We start from the raw sequence: 18,946 nt of genomic DNA, 5'->3' as shown, positions 1-18,946 counted from the left end.
CTTTTTATAAATATATTAACATATCAAATATCAAAGATAGATTTTTAATTTTAATTTTATAGTATTTTATATTGGTGTTAATTAGATTGTTTTAAATTTTTTCATTGACTTTATAAAATATGGTTGATATATGCAAAGTTAACCTAGAATTCATGGCGTCTGAAGTCAATCAGCAAAGCCCACCATCTACTTAAGAACCCAAAGCGTCGGTTCTGCCAAGTTTCAGGCTTGTAGACTACGTGCGCTATTTTTGCTCTCACGTCGTGTAGGGTTTTTGACAATTTCCTTCAACACTGCACGCTCACTTTAGTAGGCCAGAGGAGAAATATCCACCGTCTGCGTCTAGTGCGAACCGGTATGGTATCGTGCATTGGTTCGGATTTTCACTTCAAAATAGCACGCTTGAAATAACCATAGACGAGCTTGTTAGTCGTAACCGTTAGTAATGTATTTGATTTGAGTCAATGATCTGATACATCAACACCAATGTTAGCTTCTCACTTGTCCTTGATCAATCATTGTGTTTTCAGGCTTATGCAATATAACATTTGCCTGATGTTTCTTTTACTTTTGTCAAGGATCAAAAAATATTCTTATGGATTCAGACGTTTCAAAAGGCAAACCTCCTGCTCCAAGGAAGGTAGTTTTGAATGCGTTTATTATTCAACTCTTCATTTGTTATTGTTTTGTTGTGCTCTTTGGATATTTTATGAATAACTTGAACTGTTGCAGGTAAAATTTGCACCGAAAGCTCCTCCTCGTCGAGTGCCAAAGGCTGAAGTTAAAACGTTTGTGACATTTTGTTATTTAGTGACACATCTCAATTTAATTATCCTCTTGACTGCTCTGCTCCTAACTGGGTTGTTTCATTAGTGAAGTTGTTGATGATGCGGATGCTGTTCAGGCCAGGGACTTGCTGCGCCGTTTTAATGTATTTGTACTTTCGTTTTCATTAGTTTTCCTAATTCAATTTTCTTTTTCACTCTGTTATGCCTTGTTGAAAATTTCTTCATTTTTTGCAGGAGAGTTCAATGAGAGCAAAGCCTAAGGTTGAGAAAAAAGGTTTAGTCTGTTTCTTCATTCTGTTATTAGATCTCTGATCCATTTTATGTAATTTCATTGTATCGAGCTGAGGCTGGTTTTCTGTTATCAATTTCTTACCATGTTAAGCCTACGATTAATCCTTCTTTTGGTTCATGACAACTTCACTGTCAAATAGACTCTATACTTCTGTTTAATCGGAGTAAATGAATCAGAAATTTGTTTTATTAGGTACCTTTGTAGATTCGTTACACATCAAAAGTGAAGTTCAAGTCACAATTTAAATGCTTTGTGTCTCTGGTTTATTGATCCCTTATCACTTAAGACATAGAAATCTCAAAAGTCAAAGTGAATGATGCTTTGCAAGGTGAAGTTTTCATCAATGTAGGCATTATTCTTTTGATTTTGTTTTCTAAAACTTAGTTGTTCATCTTTTATTTTTTGGCAGTGTCAGCTTCGCAAATTGCTTTTGGTGTTGGAGGTGCATCAGCTTCAATCAAATCATATGGCACTCCCTGGGGTGGAAGTCTAAGTGGAAGTTCTCAGAGTTCAGCCTTCGGTGGTACGTTGCAATCCAGGCAGTCTTTCATATCCCTTCAGGCCTATTGGATCCCCGCATTGTCTCTGTAATAACAGTTTTTCTGGGATTCTTTTACCACAGGTGTAAGAGAGAAAGAATACCAAGAACCATGGGTAAGCACACTCTGAGTCAAATAAAAAGGATATTGTATTCGCGTATTTATCTGTTTCCTGCATGTGTATATTTGGAGGCACATTTGTGCGTGCTTGTTCTTCTTTGAGTTAAGCTTTGAGGACTTTGCTGCAGGACTATTACAGTTATTATCCAGTTACTCTTCCTTTAAGGAGGCCCTATTTGGGAAACCCAGGTATATTCCAAGAAAAGCTCGAGAGAAAAGTTGACCAAAGTAATGTAAGGAAATTTTTATACCATAGTCATTGATGTCAACGTCTCGACTTGTCAGCCTGCTACAGAAGTATAAATGTTGTAGACTTCTGGTCCATTTCATGTTTTGTTAACTGTGAACATGATTTTTGTTCTGTCAGAGTTGAGGATTTGTTTTAGTTATTTCGAAGGCATTTTGTTTTATGCAATATCAATTGTCTTTCATTTGCAATGATGTAATAGAACTTCTTGATGAGGAGGAATTTGGGGAGGCTGCAGAATCCTCAGCTTATGATGAAAATTCATCAAATCCAGCAACAGAGCTTGGACTATTGGTAAATAATCTGAAATCAGGACAAAAATAATCATTTCTTTATATTCTAGGTCAATTTATTTATCGTAAATATTAATGTTCTGAGTAACTTGCTGGTAGGAGGAGAATCCAGAGGCAAGTTTGTTTTTGGTTCGGTTGCCACAAATTTTGCCTATGATCAAACAATCAGCTACTGCAGGAGACCAAGACGCACCTTCAAGCTCCAAAAAGCCTGTAGGGGCCAGACCTGTGGAAAGGCCGTGTAATCTGGACGATTTACCATCTGGATTGTTAGGTAAACTGCTCGTATACAGGAGTGGTGCAGTAAAGCTGAAGCTTGGTGATACTCTGCATGATGTAAGTATTGCATCCGGAAGCTAAATTAGAGGAGTAGATCCAAGTTTGCATTAGGTGTTCAGTCACGTGCAAAACCCATAATTGCGTTATCACTCTTGAAATTTCCATTCCTTTCAAGTGAACTGATGTGATGATCTCTTTGAACTTAATTTTGTGTGTTATTCCCAAATGGTTGCAGATTTCCTCTGGCATGGAGTGTGTGTTTGCCCAAGATGCTGTTGTGGTCAATTCTGCTGAGAAAAATTGTTGCACTGTCGGGGAAATCAGCAAACATGTTATTATAACTCCAGACGTAGACGCCATATTAGAGAGTGTGGCTGATTTGTGATGAATTCAATACGTTTCTGATATAGTTTGTTCTTCTTCTTTTTTTTCCTTTGAAGAAATTCTGATTGATTTACTTATTTATTCCGAAAAATGAAGAGAAGTGAGAAAAATTTTGAACTTATGTCTTAGATTGAACAAAAGAAAAGAGGTTGCACAGGAATTCATGGCATACTCGAGCAAAAGAACAAGATGGGATCTCTTTCTGTGATTCTTACTTTTGAGATTCCTTGTTCCCCGGGTATTACCGGCGTGAATTTCTCACATTAAGAAGCGACTGAAATTTATGGATTGAGGATCTGCTTTTCTCATTTCTTCCTGAAGTAATTCAAAATGATAACTAACAAAACATCAGTTTTTTCAGCGCTTCTGATGTTTTGGGAACATTGGATAGAATCTCTTATGTTTTCAGGCCCCAAAAAAAAAAAAGAATCTCTTATGTTTCAGAAATGCGTCTCTGGTTTCTTTTGATCTGGGATACGAGCCGAATATCTAGCCTTCATTGGCATTAAGTGTATGATTTCAATTATTCAATAGCTACTTATTTGATGACCATCGGCTCGAGCGAAGAAAAACATAAGATGCATTGTACTAACAGCAGAGAGGCTTCAATTCAAGACCGACCTTGGCATTGTCTTCTGTACGAGGAAGATTTAGATTTCAGTCATAACTTAACAAGCAAATTTAAACTCCAAATGCATATATCAATCCGAGGGAAAACAAACATATTTTTTAGTGGGAGAATTATTATGAGGTCACGGAGCAAATATAATTATTAAAAAGTTCTAATAACAAATGAACGGCTAAAACTAATTAGTATTTTCTACACTGAAACTTGTACTTAAAACCTGCTCAGTTGTTATAGAACTTTTTAGTGAATATATTCTTTTCTTAGGACGATACAGTAATTCTCCCTTCTTTATTCACTACATGGTCCGATGCCAGGGCTTTATTCACTGCATGGAAGTGCAAATAACAACTTGCGTGTCAGAGCTGATGCAATGTGATTTGAGCTCCATGTTGTGGTTGAAGAGTCATAACTGTGTAAGGAGCATGAACGTAAGAAGGAGAGAGCTCCCATGAGAAATGCCGTAAAATCTTAGCTAAAGCCATCTTAGCTTCTAGCATGGCAAAATTTTGACCAATACAGGTCCTTTGTCCCCAACCAAAAGGAAAGAACCCTAGCTGATCGTTACTTGCCCTGTAGACTCCTTCAGAGAATCTCTGTGGTTTAAACTCATCTGCATCATCACCCCAAATTTCAGGATCGTGATTTAGTAGCAAAATAGGCAGTGTAAGATCAACTCCAGCGGGAAGGGTGATGTGTCCTATTTTAGTTTCCTTGTATGTATGCTGATACAGAGCAATCACAGGTGGATATAACCTCAAAACTTCGTGAAGTATCATGTTTATCTGCAGAAAGATGATGTTTTTAGAAATGTTTGGTCAAGAAATGCACCTTTCTAACCCAATTTAATATGTATCAAGTAAGAACTGTATCAGCTGCGACATGCTAAGGAATCAAGGTATGTCTTTTTGAAATACTTACTATTTTGAAGTTTGTTATGGTTTTGTAGTCCAATTCCTGCTCCTGACCAATTTGTAGGGCCTCCTTCCTTGCCTTTTCTTGCCAATCTGGGTGTATGGCTAGTACTATCATTGTCCATGTCAACCAGCTTGAGGTTGTCTCGTAGCCAGCAAGGTAAAACTGCTTGCACTCCTCTACTACATCTTCCTCTGTCATCCGACCATCATTGTGCCCATTGTTCTCTGTGATTGGTCGCAGAAGCTGACCTAGTAAGTCATCGTTTCTGGACTGCCCATGTCTCATGGAATGCTTCTTCCTCTGTATCAAATCTCTTAACATTGATCTGATCTCTCTGTCTAGCTCTTTTCTTCTCCGGTTTTTCTTTGTTGGGATAAACCTAAAGTGATGGACATGTGATCCAAGCTTAGTTAGCCAGTTTCAGTGAAAATGGAAACAGAGTAAAGAAAATAGACATGAACCTGAATCCAGGAAGGTATAAAGTCTGCATGGCTTCGAGAACCAGAATCACGAGTTCGTTCAGAAGTTTGAAAATACGCTCCCCTTCTTCATAGTTACTACCAAATGCTGTCTGAGAAATAACATCGGCAGTAAGCTTTTGAAGTTCCGGCCAGACATCAATGTCACATTTTCCTTCAAGATTAGTCATGTTCTGCCATCTTTCTATCGTACTGCTACAACTGGTTGAGAATACTGGTAACATACCCTTTCACGAAAAAACCAGACATTCAAAAACACTCCTCATGTCAGGAGAATAGTTTATTTCTCGTAGATTTTGCCCAGGAAGATGATTATCAAAATGGTACCTTCAATCGCTCTAGGTGGAATGCAGGATTAAGAATTCTTCTGCGTCTTGCCCAAATATCACCTTCTAAAGATGTCAATCCCCTAGTTAAGATGAGAATGTTTGGATTCAATGGAGGCTTTCCAAAATGGCCTAGCTTATTAGACAACACCTCAGTCATCAGCTTTGGATCCTTGATGATCAACCTTGGACTTTTCCCAGACCAAAACATTGATATCTTCCCTGAGGAATTCAAAATATGCAAAACATATGGGAAAAACATGCTAATCTGATAAATATAGACTCGTAAATGAACCTCGTAAAATAGATTCTCGCACCATGCATGTCTGCTTCTCATTGGTTCGATTTCTTTGTTTTCATTGGCCTTTTGTACATACAGTTTCTTCGCATACTCAGTTAATGGGAGATTTGAATAAACTCTAGCTTTTCTGGTGGAATTATTGTCATCGTTATGCCTTTCTATCACACTACTTGTGAGATTTACATAAACACTCACACTGATTAATTACAATTTCAAACTCCGTAAAATGAATATAAGGAAACTAAAATGAGCAAGGAGCATAAGGCAGGACAAAGTTACCATATTTCTGCACATTCTTTAGAGTGAAGGGATCAACTCTGGAAACAATATTGTGGTCTAGATTCATAGGTTTGGACCAAGCTTCAGTTATGAGCTTCACATACTCTTTCATGTCTCCAATCAGAGGCCTGTAAGCGGTACCCATAATTCCTTGTTGCTTTAAGTGCCTCTGTAACAGTTTGGGTTGCCACCAAATGGAATTTAAGCCCCTCAGGACCCCATAATAGAGCAGACCCAGCAAAGCTAGCAGTAGTGGATATAGCACTGTGTCATCCATGTTTAGAAGTAAGGATGTCTGACGCTTGATAACTCTTAAACCATGAAATTTATACTAGAGAGTTCGACTGTGTATCAGATAATTTAATATAAAGTCGAAATCCGTTTGTTTTTTAATCAAAGCTTGGTTTATCTTGGAGAAGAAGGCGAAGCGTCTCTAGAAACAATCTTTACAATTTTTCGGAAAGGTTGAAATTTTATGTTTTATTTTAGTTAAGAGGCTATCAAATCAGACATTCGAATCATATCCTAATTTTAAATCATCCATGGTCAACTTCAGCCCTTTGAATTTTGTATAATGTAATAAGTTGTTGATGCTTACTATTTTTTGTTATCCGTGAAAAAAGATTACTTGTGCGTGAAGGACAAGTATGATGAAGTAACAACGAAAGAAAGATGCCAATTTAGCCAAGTGGATACAGGAAGTTTGACTTTGAAAAAAATTGGAGAGGATGGTTTTTTTTTTTTTCGTTATTTAGGAAGAGGCCCAGTTTTTTCCCGCTACGACTGCAAAAACTGATTGTTGATCTTTTAATTTTTTTTTAAAAAAATAATTTTATCAATAATAATTGGTTCAGGTTGTTCAGCATTTGTTTTTCTCAAGCATAGTTTTGTGTATGGAGAAAATTGTTGCTAAAAGAGCTTTATACTCATGCGATCCCATCATGTTCACTTTGAATTGATTAATCCTTAAGTGACTTTTGAAAACTGAGCGATACTAAATAAATAAATACTATCTCCAATCATTAATATAAAAGTTAGTTTGATTTTTAATTTAGTCCTAAATATAAAATCGTAATGTATTTTGTCTTTTATATTTTTTTTCAAGGTAATTCTTATAGTAGTTGTACATATTAAATGTTTCATTCCATGATAGTTCTGAATCACATGGTAGTTCTAACTAATACATATGATTAGCAATGATATTTTAAGGAAGACAACCTCTATTTATTACAAATAATTAACTTAATTAATTATTTTTAACATATTCAAATTAGTCAACTAGCTTTTATATTAAAAACTAAAAGTAATAATTGATAGGATCATGGATCAGGCCCCCAAAAAAAAGAGAGATAGTATCATGGAACAATATTTTTGCATTTGAAGGGTGAGGCTCTATTAAGAATGGGCCCTGTAACTTGGTCTCTTGGGCCTCTTTCGATAAACGGGCTTTGGTACTCTGAGGCTATTTTAACTGGGGGCCCAAACACGTGAAGCCCTTTTACAAGGGATCCAGTTTATTTGTGCAGGTGTCGTTTTGTAGCAAGATATCTTTCTTCGAGTTTGCAGATGGAAACAAATATAATCTAATTCATTAGAGTTAAAAAAAAAAACAAAAGAAAATCCTACCTTCCATCCTTAAACCAGGAGCTCAATAACTAATTTGAGAATATTAAAAAAATTATTTAAGTTGATTATTTATAATAAATGTGCTTTTACTTTTCTAAATTATCCTTCTTTGATCATATACAGTGAAAAATCACCTCTTGATTGAAACTCATTGCAATCAATAGGAACATTTTAAAAATAAAATTATAAATTTGGGAGACAAAGTTAATTATATTTAGGAATCAACTTAGGTTAAGGTCCTGTATTTTTTCAATTAAAGAATCAATTCTGTAATCTATAGTCGAGGATAGTTCAGTTCTCAATAGATAATATGTGGCTGATACAGTAATCACAGGTCATTGATATCATAATAATATTTGGGAACAGTAGAAAATTTGAGCCAAGTTCACATAACTTTAGACACTAGTTTCTCAATAAAAAAAATACAACCAAAATGAGTGAAAAAATGATTAGAGAATGAACGAGAAAACGATATAAAAAAGACAGATAATTTATTAATAATTAAAATGAAAAAATACGTTAAATATTTAGACATCTCCTAACTATTACTCCCTCCGTTCCTTATTATAAGAGACGAATAACCGAATTACGTTGATAAAAAAAGAAGTTAAAATTAGTTAAGAACAATCAATGTGTAAAAAATATAATCTTTTTTTCCAAAAATACCCTCATTAATAAGGAGAGAGAGCAGGAGAGAGAACAATTAAATTATTGAAAGAAAGAGAAGTGGGAGGGAGAGAGAGTGTGAATTGGAGACAATAAATATGGGTAAAATAGGAAATCAACACAAAAAAGTAGAGACAACTTTTAAGTGTCTCTTATATATAGGAACATGCTATAAGTATCAAATGTCTCTTATAATAAGGAACGGAGGGAGTAGCTTATAAAAGGGCCACAATCAATCAATTAAAAAAAAATTAAAGCTTTTAAATATGATAGGACCTAAAAATGCTTAGCGGTTGGCAACCAAAGTCCAAAGGGGATGCAGCCTAGAAGTCTCCACACACACACACACGCACACCTATTTATGAGGAGGATTGCGAGGGGGTATCACAGGACACAAATGGGACAGAGTGGCCGTATGAGAGGACTCAAAATGGGCCACAATTATACTCTGCAGAATCCAAAGAATCAAACTTGAAGAATGGCATTTATATTGAGGTTGTAAAATAGGGAAAGGGACGACGTTTTTTCAGTAACTAAGAGCTATAAATAGGGTGAGCTATGCAAGCATTTGAACAAATTTAAACAAATTAAGTACGTTAAACAGCTCCATGTACCAACCAGATACAGTAGAAGGCCAGAAATAGTAGTTTGTAAGACTTTAATTGAATAAGCAGGAACAGTTGAACTCAGTTCACTTTTGCCTGAATTTAATTATTGTTGACTATTAAAAAATTTTATTTTCATATAGTCAAAATTAGTTATGATGACATATTTTTTTCCAAAATACTTTAAGTATCTTTCTTAATTTTCTCTTTCTATTTTTTACTTGATTATTGTTAGAAAATATTAATATGGTTAATTTAAAAAAATTAAGAAATATATGAAATGTATCTTACATATAGGATCAATATTAATTCTCTAATTAAATCCCATATCAAGCACAGTCGGAGTATTATTTTTTAACGAAATTTTATATTGATTTTGCCCAGAAAAAAAATTGCTACAGGATGCGATGGAAAATCCAAGTTGAAGTGATTGGAAATTGTGCCCGTGGTCCCCAAAGACCAAAAGAAAAGAAAGTCTTTTTTCACATTTAAAAAAGAAAAAAAAAAAAAAGCAAGACCAGCTGTCATCCCGCAAAATGAAGTTCATGAAATGTCATCAGAGATTAATTGGGAAGTCTGAAGAAGCAAGAAGAAGTATGTTTGGTGCTGTACTCTGCCTCTTTCATTTCACCATCCATAAGTATGTATATACTCCCAATTGAAGCCCCCTCTTACATTTTTTTTCCTTCTTGGTCCCTCTCTCTGTGCTCTCGTATTCCTTTTCTTATCTAGACTCTGCCTTTTCCCTTTCACAGTGAATTATTATTACTATTATGACCCCCCCTTCCCAAAACCCTACCTGTCCCTTCTTATCACTAATAAATTCATCAGCCTATCCATCCACCTCCCTCTCTGTTTTCCCTGCATGCCCCACAAGACTCCCTATTTTCAACACATTCCATTCCTAATTCTTTAACTCCTCCTTATTCTAACTCATATGTGATTTCACTCACCAACTTACCATTTTCATACTCCCTCGCACTTCGCTGCTTAAAGCTCCCTTTAGATGTATCCTGCCTTTACCCATATGAAAAAAAAAAAATGTTGTTTCCAGGATTTGAATCCGCAAGTCACATGTTAGTGATCTGACATGCATTCTCATATAATAAAGATAACTAATCCTCTCTCTCTCTTTTTCCAATAACAGGTAACCAGTTCATGTAGTATATGACTTGAATTAAGTGCCATGTTGAAATTGAAAGCAAGTAATTAAATGACAGAATGAAATAATTAAAATTCTAAGTATAACTAACAATAAATGGGAAAGGGGCAAGATCGGGAAAACGTGAACACTGCATGCCTGTTTCTCTAGATTTTTTACTGAATATATAAATCGGGGGAAGTAATTCATTATCACTCGGCGTTAATAATCATGCTTATGGACGGACGTTCCATATTGAAAACCAAAATTAATCAGTTTTTATGAACTATTTCAATGTCAAATCAAATCAAAGCCCATAATCTTTAGGGGACCATGGCAATAATAATAACGAATAACCAGCGTAAGGGACATTAATTTGCCTAGTCTCAGGGTAGGCTTTTGATGGCTTCACATAATTGAAGTTTGTTCGTGTACGAGTATAAAGTAAAAACAGCTTTCACATTGAGAGATCAAAATGAGGAATTTTGGCAGAAAAAGAAAGAGGAATAAAATAAATAATTCATATGCCAGTCTTAGAAAAATTAGTCAATTCAGATTAATTAGCGTAAGTGGTTAGAAATTTAAATTTATACGTGACAAATTAATTAAGCTAAGAGAGATGTACTATTTACTCTCAATATTTCAGGATAAAAATTAGATTTTGTTGTTCATAAGCATCCTCCTCAGCCCAACCGAAATAAGCCAAGAAAAATTACCGTGTAAATCTTAAATAAATAATTTAATCATTAAAAAAGGAGAAGCATATAATAAGATTTTTTTTAAAATAATGAATGAGATTGTTGATATGAAATTTAAAGGTTAATCCAACTGAGAAGAAAGGGTTGCTGGTCGACTGGCTCCCTGTTGAAGAGGCCGTTCTCCAGTCTCCACGTGCTATCTTCAGCACCCGGAAACACCACTAGATTAAAATTCAAAATTTTATTATCAAATCATATAAAAAAAATAAAATGTTTATGTCTGAGTGATCAATTTTTCTTGCCATCTATTGAGGTTTTAGACCAAAAGAATTAAATACAAAAACATTAACAATAAAAACAATTGGGGTTTAAAAAACAAATGAAAAGGCAAGTCACGTGAAGTGAAGGGAAACACGTGTCACATTTATAACCGACAACTCAGCGAAGAGGAGGAGGGAAGGAGGTGCGCAGGTGTGAAATAATAATAATAATTAATATTGGTAAAAAAAAATTAATAAATAAGGGGAGAGTGGGGCAGGCGGCGGAGGGGCCCACGGGGAAGAGAACGTCACGTGGGGTGGGGTCCTATTGTCGTCTGCCCCTCTCTTTGTCAAACCCGGTCCCCACCTCCCCCAAAAAACCTCTGTCTTTTGAACTTGTGCCTCCCTTCTTTTCTTTATAATTCTTTTGACTTTTGTTTTTTTTCACTTATTTAAATCCCAAAATATGCTCGGTCCTTAATACTACTCCCTCCTTTTTTTATTATAAGAAATAAATAACCAAATTATATTGATTAAAAAACAATTAAAATTAGTTGAGGACAATTAACGTGTAAAAAGTATAATATTTTTTCCAACAATGCCTTCATTAATAAGGAGAGAGGGTATGAGAGAGAACAATTAAATTATTAAAAGATAGAGAAGTGGGAGGGAGAGAGAGTATGAGTTGGAGGCAAAATAAATAGGAGTAAAATAGAAAATCAATACAAAAAAATAGAGACAACTTTTAAGTGTCTCTTATATATAAGAACATGCCATAAGCATCAAATGTCTCTTATAATAAGGAACGGAGGGAGTACATTAATACTACTTCTAGTCCTAATTATAAGAGTTTGTTAACTAATTTAAAAAAATTAAATTAGTTATTTGTAATAAATAGGTGTTATTTTTTCTAAAATATTTTTGTTAATTAAGTGTGTTGGCTGGAATTATCATTGTTAGAATGACTATCTTGGAAAAAATATATAAATATGAGAGAAAAAATAGATTGGGGGTCTTATATTTAGGATCAAAATAAAATTTAAACAAGGTCTTATATTAAGGACCGAAGGTAGTATAAAAATTTATTTGATTTTTATTTTGATCCTAAATATAAAATCTGAATTTATTTTGTCTCTTATATTTATCTATTTTTTTTCAAGATAATCCTTGTAATTATGGTAGTTCTAGCCAATACACTTAATTAGTAAGAAAATTTTAGAAAATACACCACCTATTTATTATAAATAACTAATTTAACTAATTTTTTTAATCTATTTAAATCAGTCAACTGGCTCTTACATTAAGAATAAGAGATAGTATATAAGAACAAAATGATACCACTAATGTGGCCCAGAATGGAACAAAAAAATTCATAGATTTTCAGCTGATGATAGAATTCTTACCTAACTACTACCTTCAAGTCCTAATTATATAGAAAGGAAATCTTATAATTAGCATAAAAAGTAGTACTATATTTGAATCCTTTGACAACGTAAGATTGAAACCAAAATCTCTCGTGGCTTGGATTTCGTCCGCTTATTATGCAATCAATACATTTGGATATACATATACATACATTATACATGTGTGTGTGTGTCCACGATACACTCGCAGGCACACGTGACGCAAGCCACGTAGCTAATGTCCGATCAGTGTCATCAAAAAAATGAATATCTTTATGCGCCTTGATATATCTATGACCGGTCACCGGAGCAGCACTGTTTGAGAAGATGGAGGGGTAACAAACGCAGGAAAGAAAAAAGAAAGTAGCAGAGGGGGCTCAGCTCAGTTGTGATGGTAACGTTCTTGTTTGTTTGTGCTGAAAGAGGAGACATATGGCTTCTTGAGTAGCAATCTGTCCCCAAAACAAAAAAATCTCAAATGTGTGTGTTTTTTTTTTAATGAAAACAATTTCCTGCATCCAAAGGCAAAAAAAACAGAAAGAATGAAGATCCTTCCACGGAGAACTTCTGTTTCAAATCCGTCTGAAACAAGAAGAATAGACTACAAACTAGCTACCCGTCCATGCTTTATCTTTGATAATTTTCCTCTAAAAAAAATGGAGAGATAGAGTTAATGAATTTGGAACATGGATTGATATGATCTCCAACTAGCCAGACACCAATCTTAAAGAAGTCGTCCCTGAATTTCTCTCGCAGGAACAAAAAAAAAGAGCAGAAAAGAAATAATGTCATTGTTGGTGCATAGGATTTCACCTTTGAATCAAAGATTGTGAAAGTTACACGTAGGCTCCAATGTGTGAAGTGTGAAGGAGGAAGAAAAGAAATGAGAAACGGAAGGGACTCCTCCCCCCGTGCACCGCAAAACGGTAAAGAATTGGGGGATCCGTGAATAGCACTTCAGGGGTTTCACTCTCAGGCACCCAATGGGGCTGCTTCATTTGTGTTCTTTTTTCATTTCATCGCCCTTGCCTCTTTGTTTTTCCCTCTATATAAATTGATTTTTATAAATCACACTCCAATTTTTAATCACTAGATTAAAAAATTCTAAAAATTAATTAATTAATTATAATAAATGTCACCTGCACTCACTAAAATATCAACGTGTTGGGTTATATTATGTGTGGGTTTTGCCAGTTAGATAAATTAATTTAAAGCATAATAAATATCAAAAAAATGAATTGAATTAAAATCTTATTATAACATAAAAAAAAAATTTTAAAAAGCCGGGCTTCCACGTAGGCAAAATCATTCCTTTCTTGCATTTCCATGATGACATGATTAGGACATTTTCCAGCCCAGATTACGCCGCTAGATTTGTCTTCCTCGCACCTTGGGGTCCACACTTTTTGACCCTTTTATTTCCTTTAGGGTGTGTTTGGTTAGAGGGGAGGGGAGGGGAGGGGAGCCCCTCCCCTCATTTGGTTAAAAATTTTGAAGGGGAACCAAAATTTTGGACCATTATGCCCTTGTAGTTTTTTTAATATTCCACTTCTACCCATAAAATATATTATTATAATATTTATTTCAAATAAAAAATATATTATTCTAAGTAAAAAAATAAAAAATATATACATTATTATAATTAAAAATTATTTAAAAATTATTTAAAAATAAAAAATTATTTAAATAAAAAATTATAATATTATAAAATTAATTTTTTTATAAATATATTATTTATTAAATATATTTTAAAGCTGGAAAAAAAGATAGCCTAAAGAAAATAAAATTTCATTTTTCTTAGAGCATATAAAATTTGTTAATTTGATTATTTTAAATATATTATTATATTAATTAGAATAAAAAATTACTGTACCAATTTTTTAATACACATATTAACATGATAAGACTGAATTTTTATTAAATTATATGATTTAAATTAAGATGTAAATTAATTTATATAATATATCAATAAAAAACATAAACTAATATGTAAGGGTAAAATGGTAAATTGATTATTACTATCCCTCCCCTCCCCTCTTTGAACCAAACAAGGGATCATTAAATACCCTCCCCTCCTCTCCTTTTTAATCAAACCAAACAAGGTGAGGATGAAACCTCCCCTCCCCTCCCCTATCCCTCCCTCCCCTCCTTCCCCTCAGACCAAACATGCCCTTAAAACCCCGTCATCCCTTCCCATACATATGCTATTTTTCTTTCCTTGCCTTTTCTTTTTCCTCATTTGTCCCCACAATTTTCCTTTTCACTTTTGCATTCCGCCTCGATCACTTGTGACATATTTCATTAAAACTAAAAGGGATAATTAATCCACAGGTCCTTATAGTTTCAACGAATTTTGAATCAGGTCCTTATAGTTTTTTTTCTTTTTATCAGATCCTTATACTTTCACCTGTTTTTAATTAGGTCATTGTATTTATTTTTCTTTTTATCAAGTCTTTATAAGTTCACCTTATTTTTAATTAAGTCCCTGAATTTTTATTCTTTATTTTATAAATTCTAATAGTACTATTATATAAACATAAAATAGTATATATTATTTAATATTAGTTTATAAACAATAATATTCTAAAGATATTGAATTATTGTAATGATTTTAATTTTTTCAGCAAAAAAATAATTGTTCTAAAAAATTTTCCTGAATTAATTAATTCTATTAATTTTTATTACATAATTATTAATTTAATTTAATTATTAATATTTAATATTTCAGTATTAATCTATTTAATTAAGCTTATATTTAATTAATAAATAAAAATTAAAACTACATGGACCTGATTAAAAATTTAGTGAAATTATAAGGACTTAATTAAAAGAAAAATAAATACAAGGACCTAATTAAAAAAGGTAAAAGTATAAGGACCTGATAAAAAGAAAAAAAACTATAGGGACCTGATTCAAAATTCGTTGAAACTATAAGGACTTGCGGATTAATTAACCCTTTAATGTATATATATTTTAAGAAAATAACTAGACAATAATATATAGATGAATACTGAAATTGTATATAGATGTTAAAAATTTAATAACATGGTTTACAAATGTATAAATAAAAAAAATCGCTCTCCAACTTATCAATAACATCGGCATTTAACCTCAGGCATGATATTTTGCAAATCACTATTCACTATATATTTTACAAATATATAAACAAACAAATTTCAATGATAAATTATTTTTCTAGAAATGACAATTGTAATTATCTTTATTTTAAATTATTTAGTTATTAAAACAAAAAATCTAAATTGAATATGAACTCACTAAATCAATCTAAATGGTTGAATGCTCATTATGAGCATGGATTGGGCTCCCTACCCCAATTTATTGTCGTTTAATATTTTGAATAGAAATATTATTGTAAAGAAGATATAATATAACCATCTCTCATTGTTCTGCTTTTACTTTGTCTCAATTTAAACCTGTATATAACGTTGAATTTAGTTACATTTATAATAATAATAATAATAATCTAATACGTGTTTGGAATATTGCATTGAATTTTAGCTTTGATCAAACTAACGCAAAGACAATTTTTGGTCAAAACCATCCAATTTTTTTAACGAAACACATTAGTTTATGACAAAGATAACTTTTAGTAAAAATATTTCCCCCCAGTTCTTAACAGTAAGTCCAGTCTTGTCCACTCCACAACGGCAGATTGCTGCAATATTCCACTACTTCTCAGCAAATAAAACAACCACGCTCGGTCTTAGCTTTGAGCTATTTTTCATTATTAAATATAAGGTTGTAACTAAGTAAGTAGTTTTTGGCGTGACATAGCGATCTGGACTCTGTAGAGAAGCCGGAGATTTAATTAAGTACCAAACCCTGCGTTTTATAGAAATATATTTCACAACTCAGATCCAGTACAAAGTCCTAACTTTGTAGTTAAGCCCCTCTGAGTCTGACTGACACCCACGTTAATTCATCTGATCAGCAGAGAAAAAGCTAACTTAGCTTGCTTATTGGTAGTCAGTAATCTACATTTCTTTTCTGAAGCCTTGGTTAATTACCCTGCCAGCCATCCCTCACTGGATTCAAGGAAGGATGTGAAAGAGTGAAGATTATTGGCCACACTTGTGTCTTCCACGTTGCTCTGCGTCCAATCTCTCAGAATTTCGTCGGAGAACACGAAGGGTTCGTCGGATGATGGGGACAAGCCGTCGACGCTGTTGTTACTGAAGTCGCACATTTCTGAGAAATCCGAGTTTAGGAAGTCCGACAAGCAGATCTCTCCCGCGTTGAAATTCACCAGCATATCCGCAGACGGCGGCTCCTGATAATGATGATCCATCACCGCGCCGGACGACAGCAACGCGTGATTATCATCTCCGCCGAGTAACTCCGTCGTCCGGTTGCAGGCAGCCGCCGCCGCAACATCACCCTGCGGAAGCGGCTCTGCTTCAGACTTGGTCATCTGCAAGAATTGCCTGGAAGAAGGGGGACGGGGGGTGATGATCACCTTCGAACACTTGGCGGCTTTTGTACGGACAACATCCGGAGAAGGCAGGGAGTTTGATTTGGGCTTGAGATTCGCAGGATTATGATTCTTGGAAGCTCTGTCGGCCTGATGGTGAGCAGAGAGTCTACCAGGGGAGGCAGCATTGTTTTGGTGACAATGATGTTTCACTTTCTTTCCTAAGTTAGTGTTCCAGTAATTCTTTATTTCATTGTCTGTTCGCCCTGGAAGCCTCCCCGCTATCAGCGACCATCTGCGGAATGAGAAGATCATAATCAGAGAAAGGAAATGAAAGAAAATATATGAACATGGATCCACCACATGGAGATATGTTTTGTTTTGCAGAATGAAGAAGAGGATATACATGGAGAGAAAATGATGAAAACGGACCTGTTTCCCAAGAGCTTGTGAAGGCGGACGATGAGCTCTTCTTCGTCAGGGGTGATGTTACCCCTCTTAATATCTGGTCTGAGATAGTTGAGCCATCGGAGTCTGCAACTTTTGCCACATCTTTTCAAACCTGCACGAGGATTATCAAAAACAGACAAGACCATGAGCAAATTACAGACATAAGAAGAGTGGGGTAAATATATATATGAAGGGAACGAAGTGATGATGAAGGGACCGACCGACCGACCTGCTCGTTTGGGGAGGTTGCGCCACCGGCCTTCACCGTGCACAGAAATGTAGTCTCTGAGGATCTTGTCTTCGTGAGCAGTCCAGGCACCTCTGTTCAAGCCCTCCTTGGTGCAGCAAGGGCTTCTCCCCATCTCTCTCTCTCTTTTTGTGCCAAATGGGTCGCAGGGTAGAGAGGCCTTCTTATAGGCCCCTCAGTGGCCACCGCGGTCCCAATAATAATGTCACGTTTCCAATTACAATTACAAAGAATCTCGCTTCGCTCTTATTTATTCACGTCGCTTTTGTGTTAGCTCCAGAAATATGTGGCTTTAATCATCCACATGGCAAAGTGGACGGATGCGGGTGCATTTTGGGACCAATTTTTTTTTTCTTTCTTTTTCATTTCTTATTTTTATTATTATCCATAACACATGCTCTTGTCCTGTTCTTTATACTTCATGGGGTTCACAATATGAATTACTTAAACTAATCCATCAGCATCAAAAAAATGACACTATGTACTTTTAATACGAAGTATGAGATCTAGTTTATATTGCAAAATGCAATACGAATTATTTATCGATCAGTTATTTAATCCTTCATCAAATTATTTTTGGTTACTAGTTTGCTCTCAATTACACTCATTTTCAATGGCCCCGCACTGTGAAGTTACGATCAAGTCTCTCGTGTCTCTGCCTCTCATCTTCTTATATAACATTCTATAGATAGAGATAAATATATGATCCGAGACCCTTAGAAGCTTTTCAAGATATAAATTATAGAACATCCAAAATCCTCCACATCAATCGGCAGATGAATTTCTATCACATCTCAATTCCCAATTTTCACTTCTAAAATATATTCTAACTGGTATTGTTAATTTTGATTTTACGTAATCATTGTTATTGTAATTTTCACTTCTAAAATAATATTTCAGCTAGCATTTTAGACTCTGTGTGAGTAGATGGATATAGCCCCTCGGGTGAGAGATATGGTTTATACTACTTCTGGTCCTTAATATAAGACCGTGTTTGCTTTTTACTTTGGTCCTAAATATAAGACCCCAATCCACTTTATCTCTCATATTTATATATTTTTTCTAAAGTAGCCTTTCTAACAATGATAGTTCTAGTCAATACACTTGATTAGTAAGGATATTTTAGAAAAGACAACACCTATTTAGGACAAATAACTAACTCAACTTATTTCCTTAATATCTTCAAATTAGTCAACTGGCTCTTATAATTAGGATCAAAGGTAATACTTATTTTCCTGATTAAGATTTGAACATTAATTGTTGAAATATGTAGATAAAAAAAGACGGACAGAAAAAAAAATTGCAAAGCAGACCCATTGTTTATTATTCATGAATAATATATGTCCTTTTATAATTTTATACTATTTTATTGGCTGCTTGTTTGTCAACACTCCACTTCTGAGTTGGAATCGGAATATTCTCCCTATTCCTCAATAAATCCATTATTACGATTCATCTTTTCGACAATCTTGTTTTTGTCGGAAAAAAAAAAATACTCCCACGTGATTTGGCTTCTCTCTGCGTTATGTGGTACATAATCTAATAAAG

General features: G+C 34.3%; 3 protein-coding genes across 4 annotated transcripts; 1 reads left to right on the top strand and 2 right to left on the bottom strand.

Annotated features, from left to right (window-relative positions):
• Positions 1-581: 581 nt before the first annotated feature.
• LOC114729013 (uncharacterized) lies at positions 582-2,943 on the top strand. The gene is made up of 10 exons (XM_028915953.1): positions 582-640; positions 733-788; positions 874-931; positions 1,023-1,062; positions 1,490-1,603; positions 1,703-1,734; positions 1,868-1,928; positions 2,189-2,280; positions 2,379-2,615; positions 2,794-2,943. The coding sequence occupies exons 1-10, from the start codon at positions 596-598 to the stop codon at positions 2,941-2,943; spliced, it is 885 nt and encodes a 294-aa protein (XP_028771786.1). The 5' UTR covers positions 582-595.
• Positions 2,340-17,521, bottom strand: LOC114729010 (transcription factor MYB4). 2 transcript variants are annotated; one of them, XM_028915951.1, is made up of 5 exons: positions 17,381-17,521; positions 17,134-17,263; positions 16,291-16,996; positions 10,120-10,135; positions 2,340-2,360 (listed from the first exon to the last, which is right to left on the bottom strand). In XM_028915951.1, the coding sequence occupies exons 1-3, from the start codon at positions 17,511-17,513 to the stop codon at positions 16,294-16,296; spliced, it is 966 nt and encodes a 321-aa protein (XP_028771784.1). In that variant the 5' UTR covers positions 17,514-17,521; the 3' UTR covers positions 2,340-2,360; positions 10,120-10,135; positions 16,291-16,293. The 2 variants fall into 2 exon arrangements, with proteins under 2 accessions (XP_028771784.1, XP_028771783.1); XM_028915950.1 differs by lacking the exons at positions 2,340-2,360; positions 10,120-10,135 and having other exon boundaries at positions 16,104-16,996.
• LOC114729011 (cytochrome P450 72A15-like) lies at positions 3,544-6,147 on the bottom strand. Its single transcript, XM_028915952.1, has 5 exons — positions 5,871-6,147; positions 5,292-5,512; positions 4,947-5,191; positions 4,489-4,864; positions 3,544-4,352 (listed from the first exon to the last, which is right to left on the bottom strand). Exons 1-5 carry the CDS (start codon positions 6,145-6,147, stop codon positions 3,927-3,929), a joined length of 1,545 nt encoding a protein of 514 aa, XP_028771785.1. The 3' UTR covers positions 3,544-3,926.
• Positions 17,522-18,946: the final 1,425 nt, after the last annotated feature.

This window comes from Neltuma alba, unplaced genomic scaffold (genome assembly GCF_004799145.2).
Source record: "Neltuma alba isolate B1F8T4 unplaced genomic scaffold, ASM479914v2 tig00012596_pilon, whole genome shotgun sequence".
In the NCBI taxonomy this organism is placed as follows: Eukaryota; Viridiplantae; Streptophyta; class Magnoliopsida; order Fabales; family Fabaceae; genus Neltuma; species Neltuma alba.
This window is presented reverse-complemented; position numbering and strand designations above follow the sequence as displayed.

Bases quoted from the DNA above. Each gene is read 5' to 3' on its own strand.
- LOC114729013 (XM_028915953.1), top strand. From the start codon at position 596: ATGGATTCAGACGTTTCAAAAGGCAAACCTCCTGCTCCAAGGAAG. The intron at 641-732 runs GTAGTTTTGAAT...GAACTGTTGCAG, and splicing joins AACCTCCTGCTCCAAGGAAG to GTAAAATTTGCACCGAAAGC. The intron at 2,616-2,793 runs GTAAGTATTGCA...AAATGGTTGCAG, and splicing joins TTGGTGATACTCTGCATGAT to ATTTCCTCTGGCATGGAGTG.
- LOC114729011 (XM_028915952.1), bottom strand. From the start codon at position 6,147: ATGGATGACACAGTGCTATATCCACTACTGCTAGCTTTGCTGGGTCTG. The intron at 5,513-5,870 runs GTAACTTTGTCC...TGAATTCCTCAG, and splicing joins AAAGAATGTGCAGAAATATG to GGAAGATATCAATGTTTTGG. The intron at 4,353-4,488 runs GTAAGTATTTCA...ATCTTTCTGCAG, and splicing joins CCATAACAAACTTCAAAATA to ATAAACATGATACTTCACGA.
- LOC114729010 (XM_028915951.1), bottom strand. From the start codon at position 17,513: ATGGGGAGAAGCCCTTGCTGCACCAAGGAGGGCTTGAACAGAGGTGCC. The intron at 17,264-17,380 runs GTCGGTCGGTCG...ATCCTCGTGCAG, and splicing joins CAACCTCCCCAAACGAGCAG to GTTTGAAAAGATGTGGCAAA. The intron at 16,997-17,133 runs GTCCGTTTTCAT...CTCATTCCGCAG, and splicing joins CACAAGCTCTTGGGAAACAG to ATGGTCGCTGATAGCGGGGA.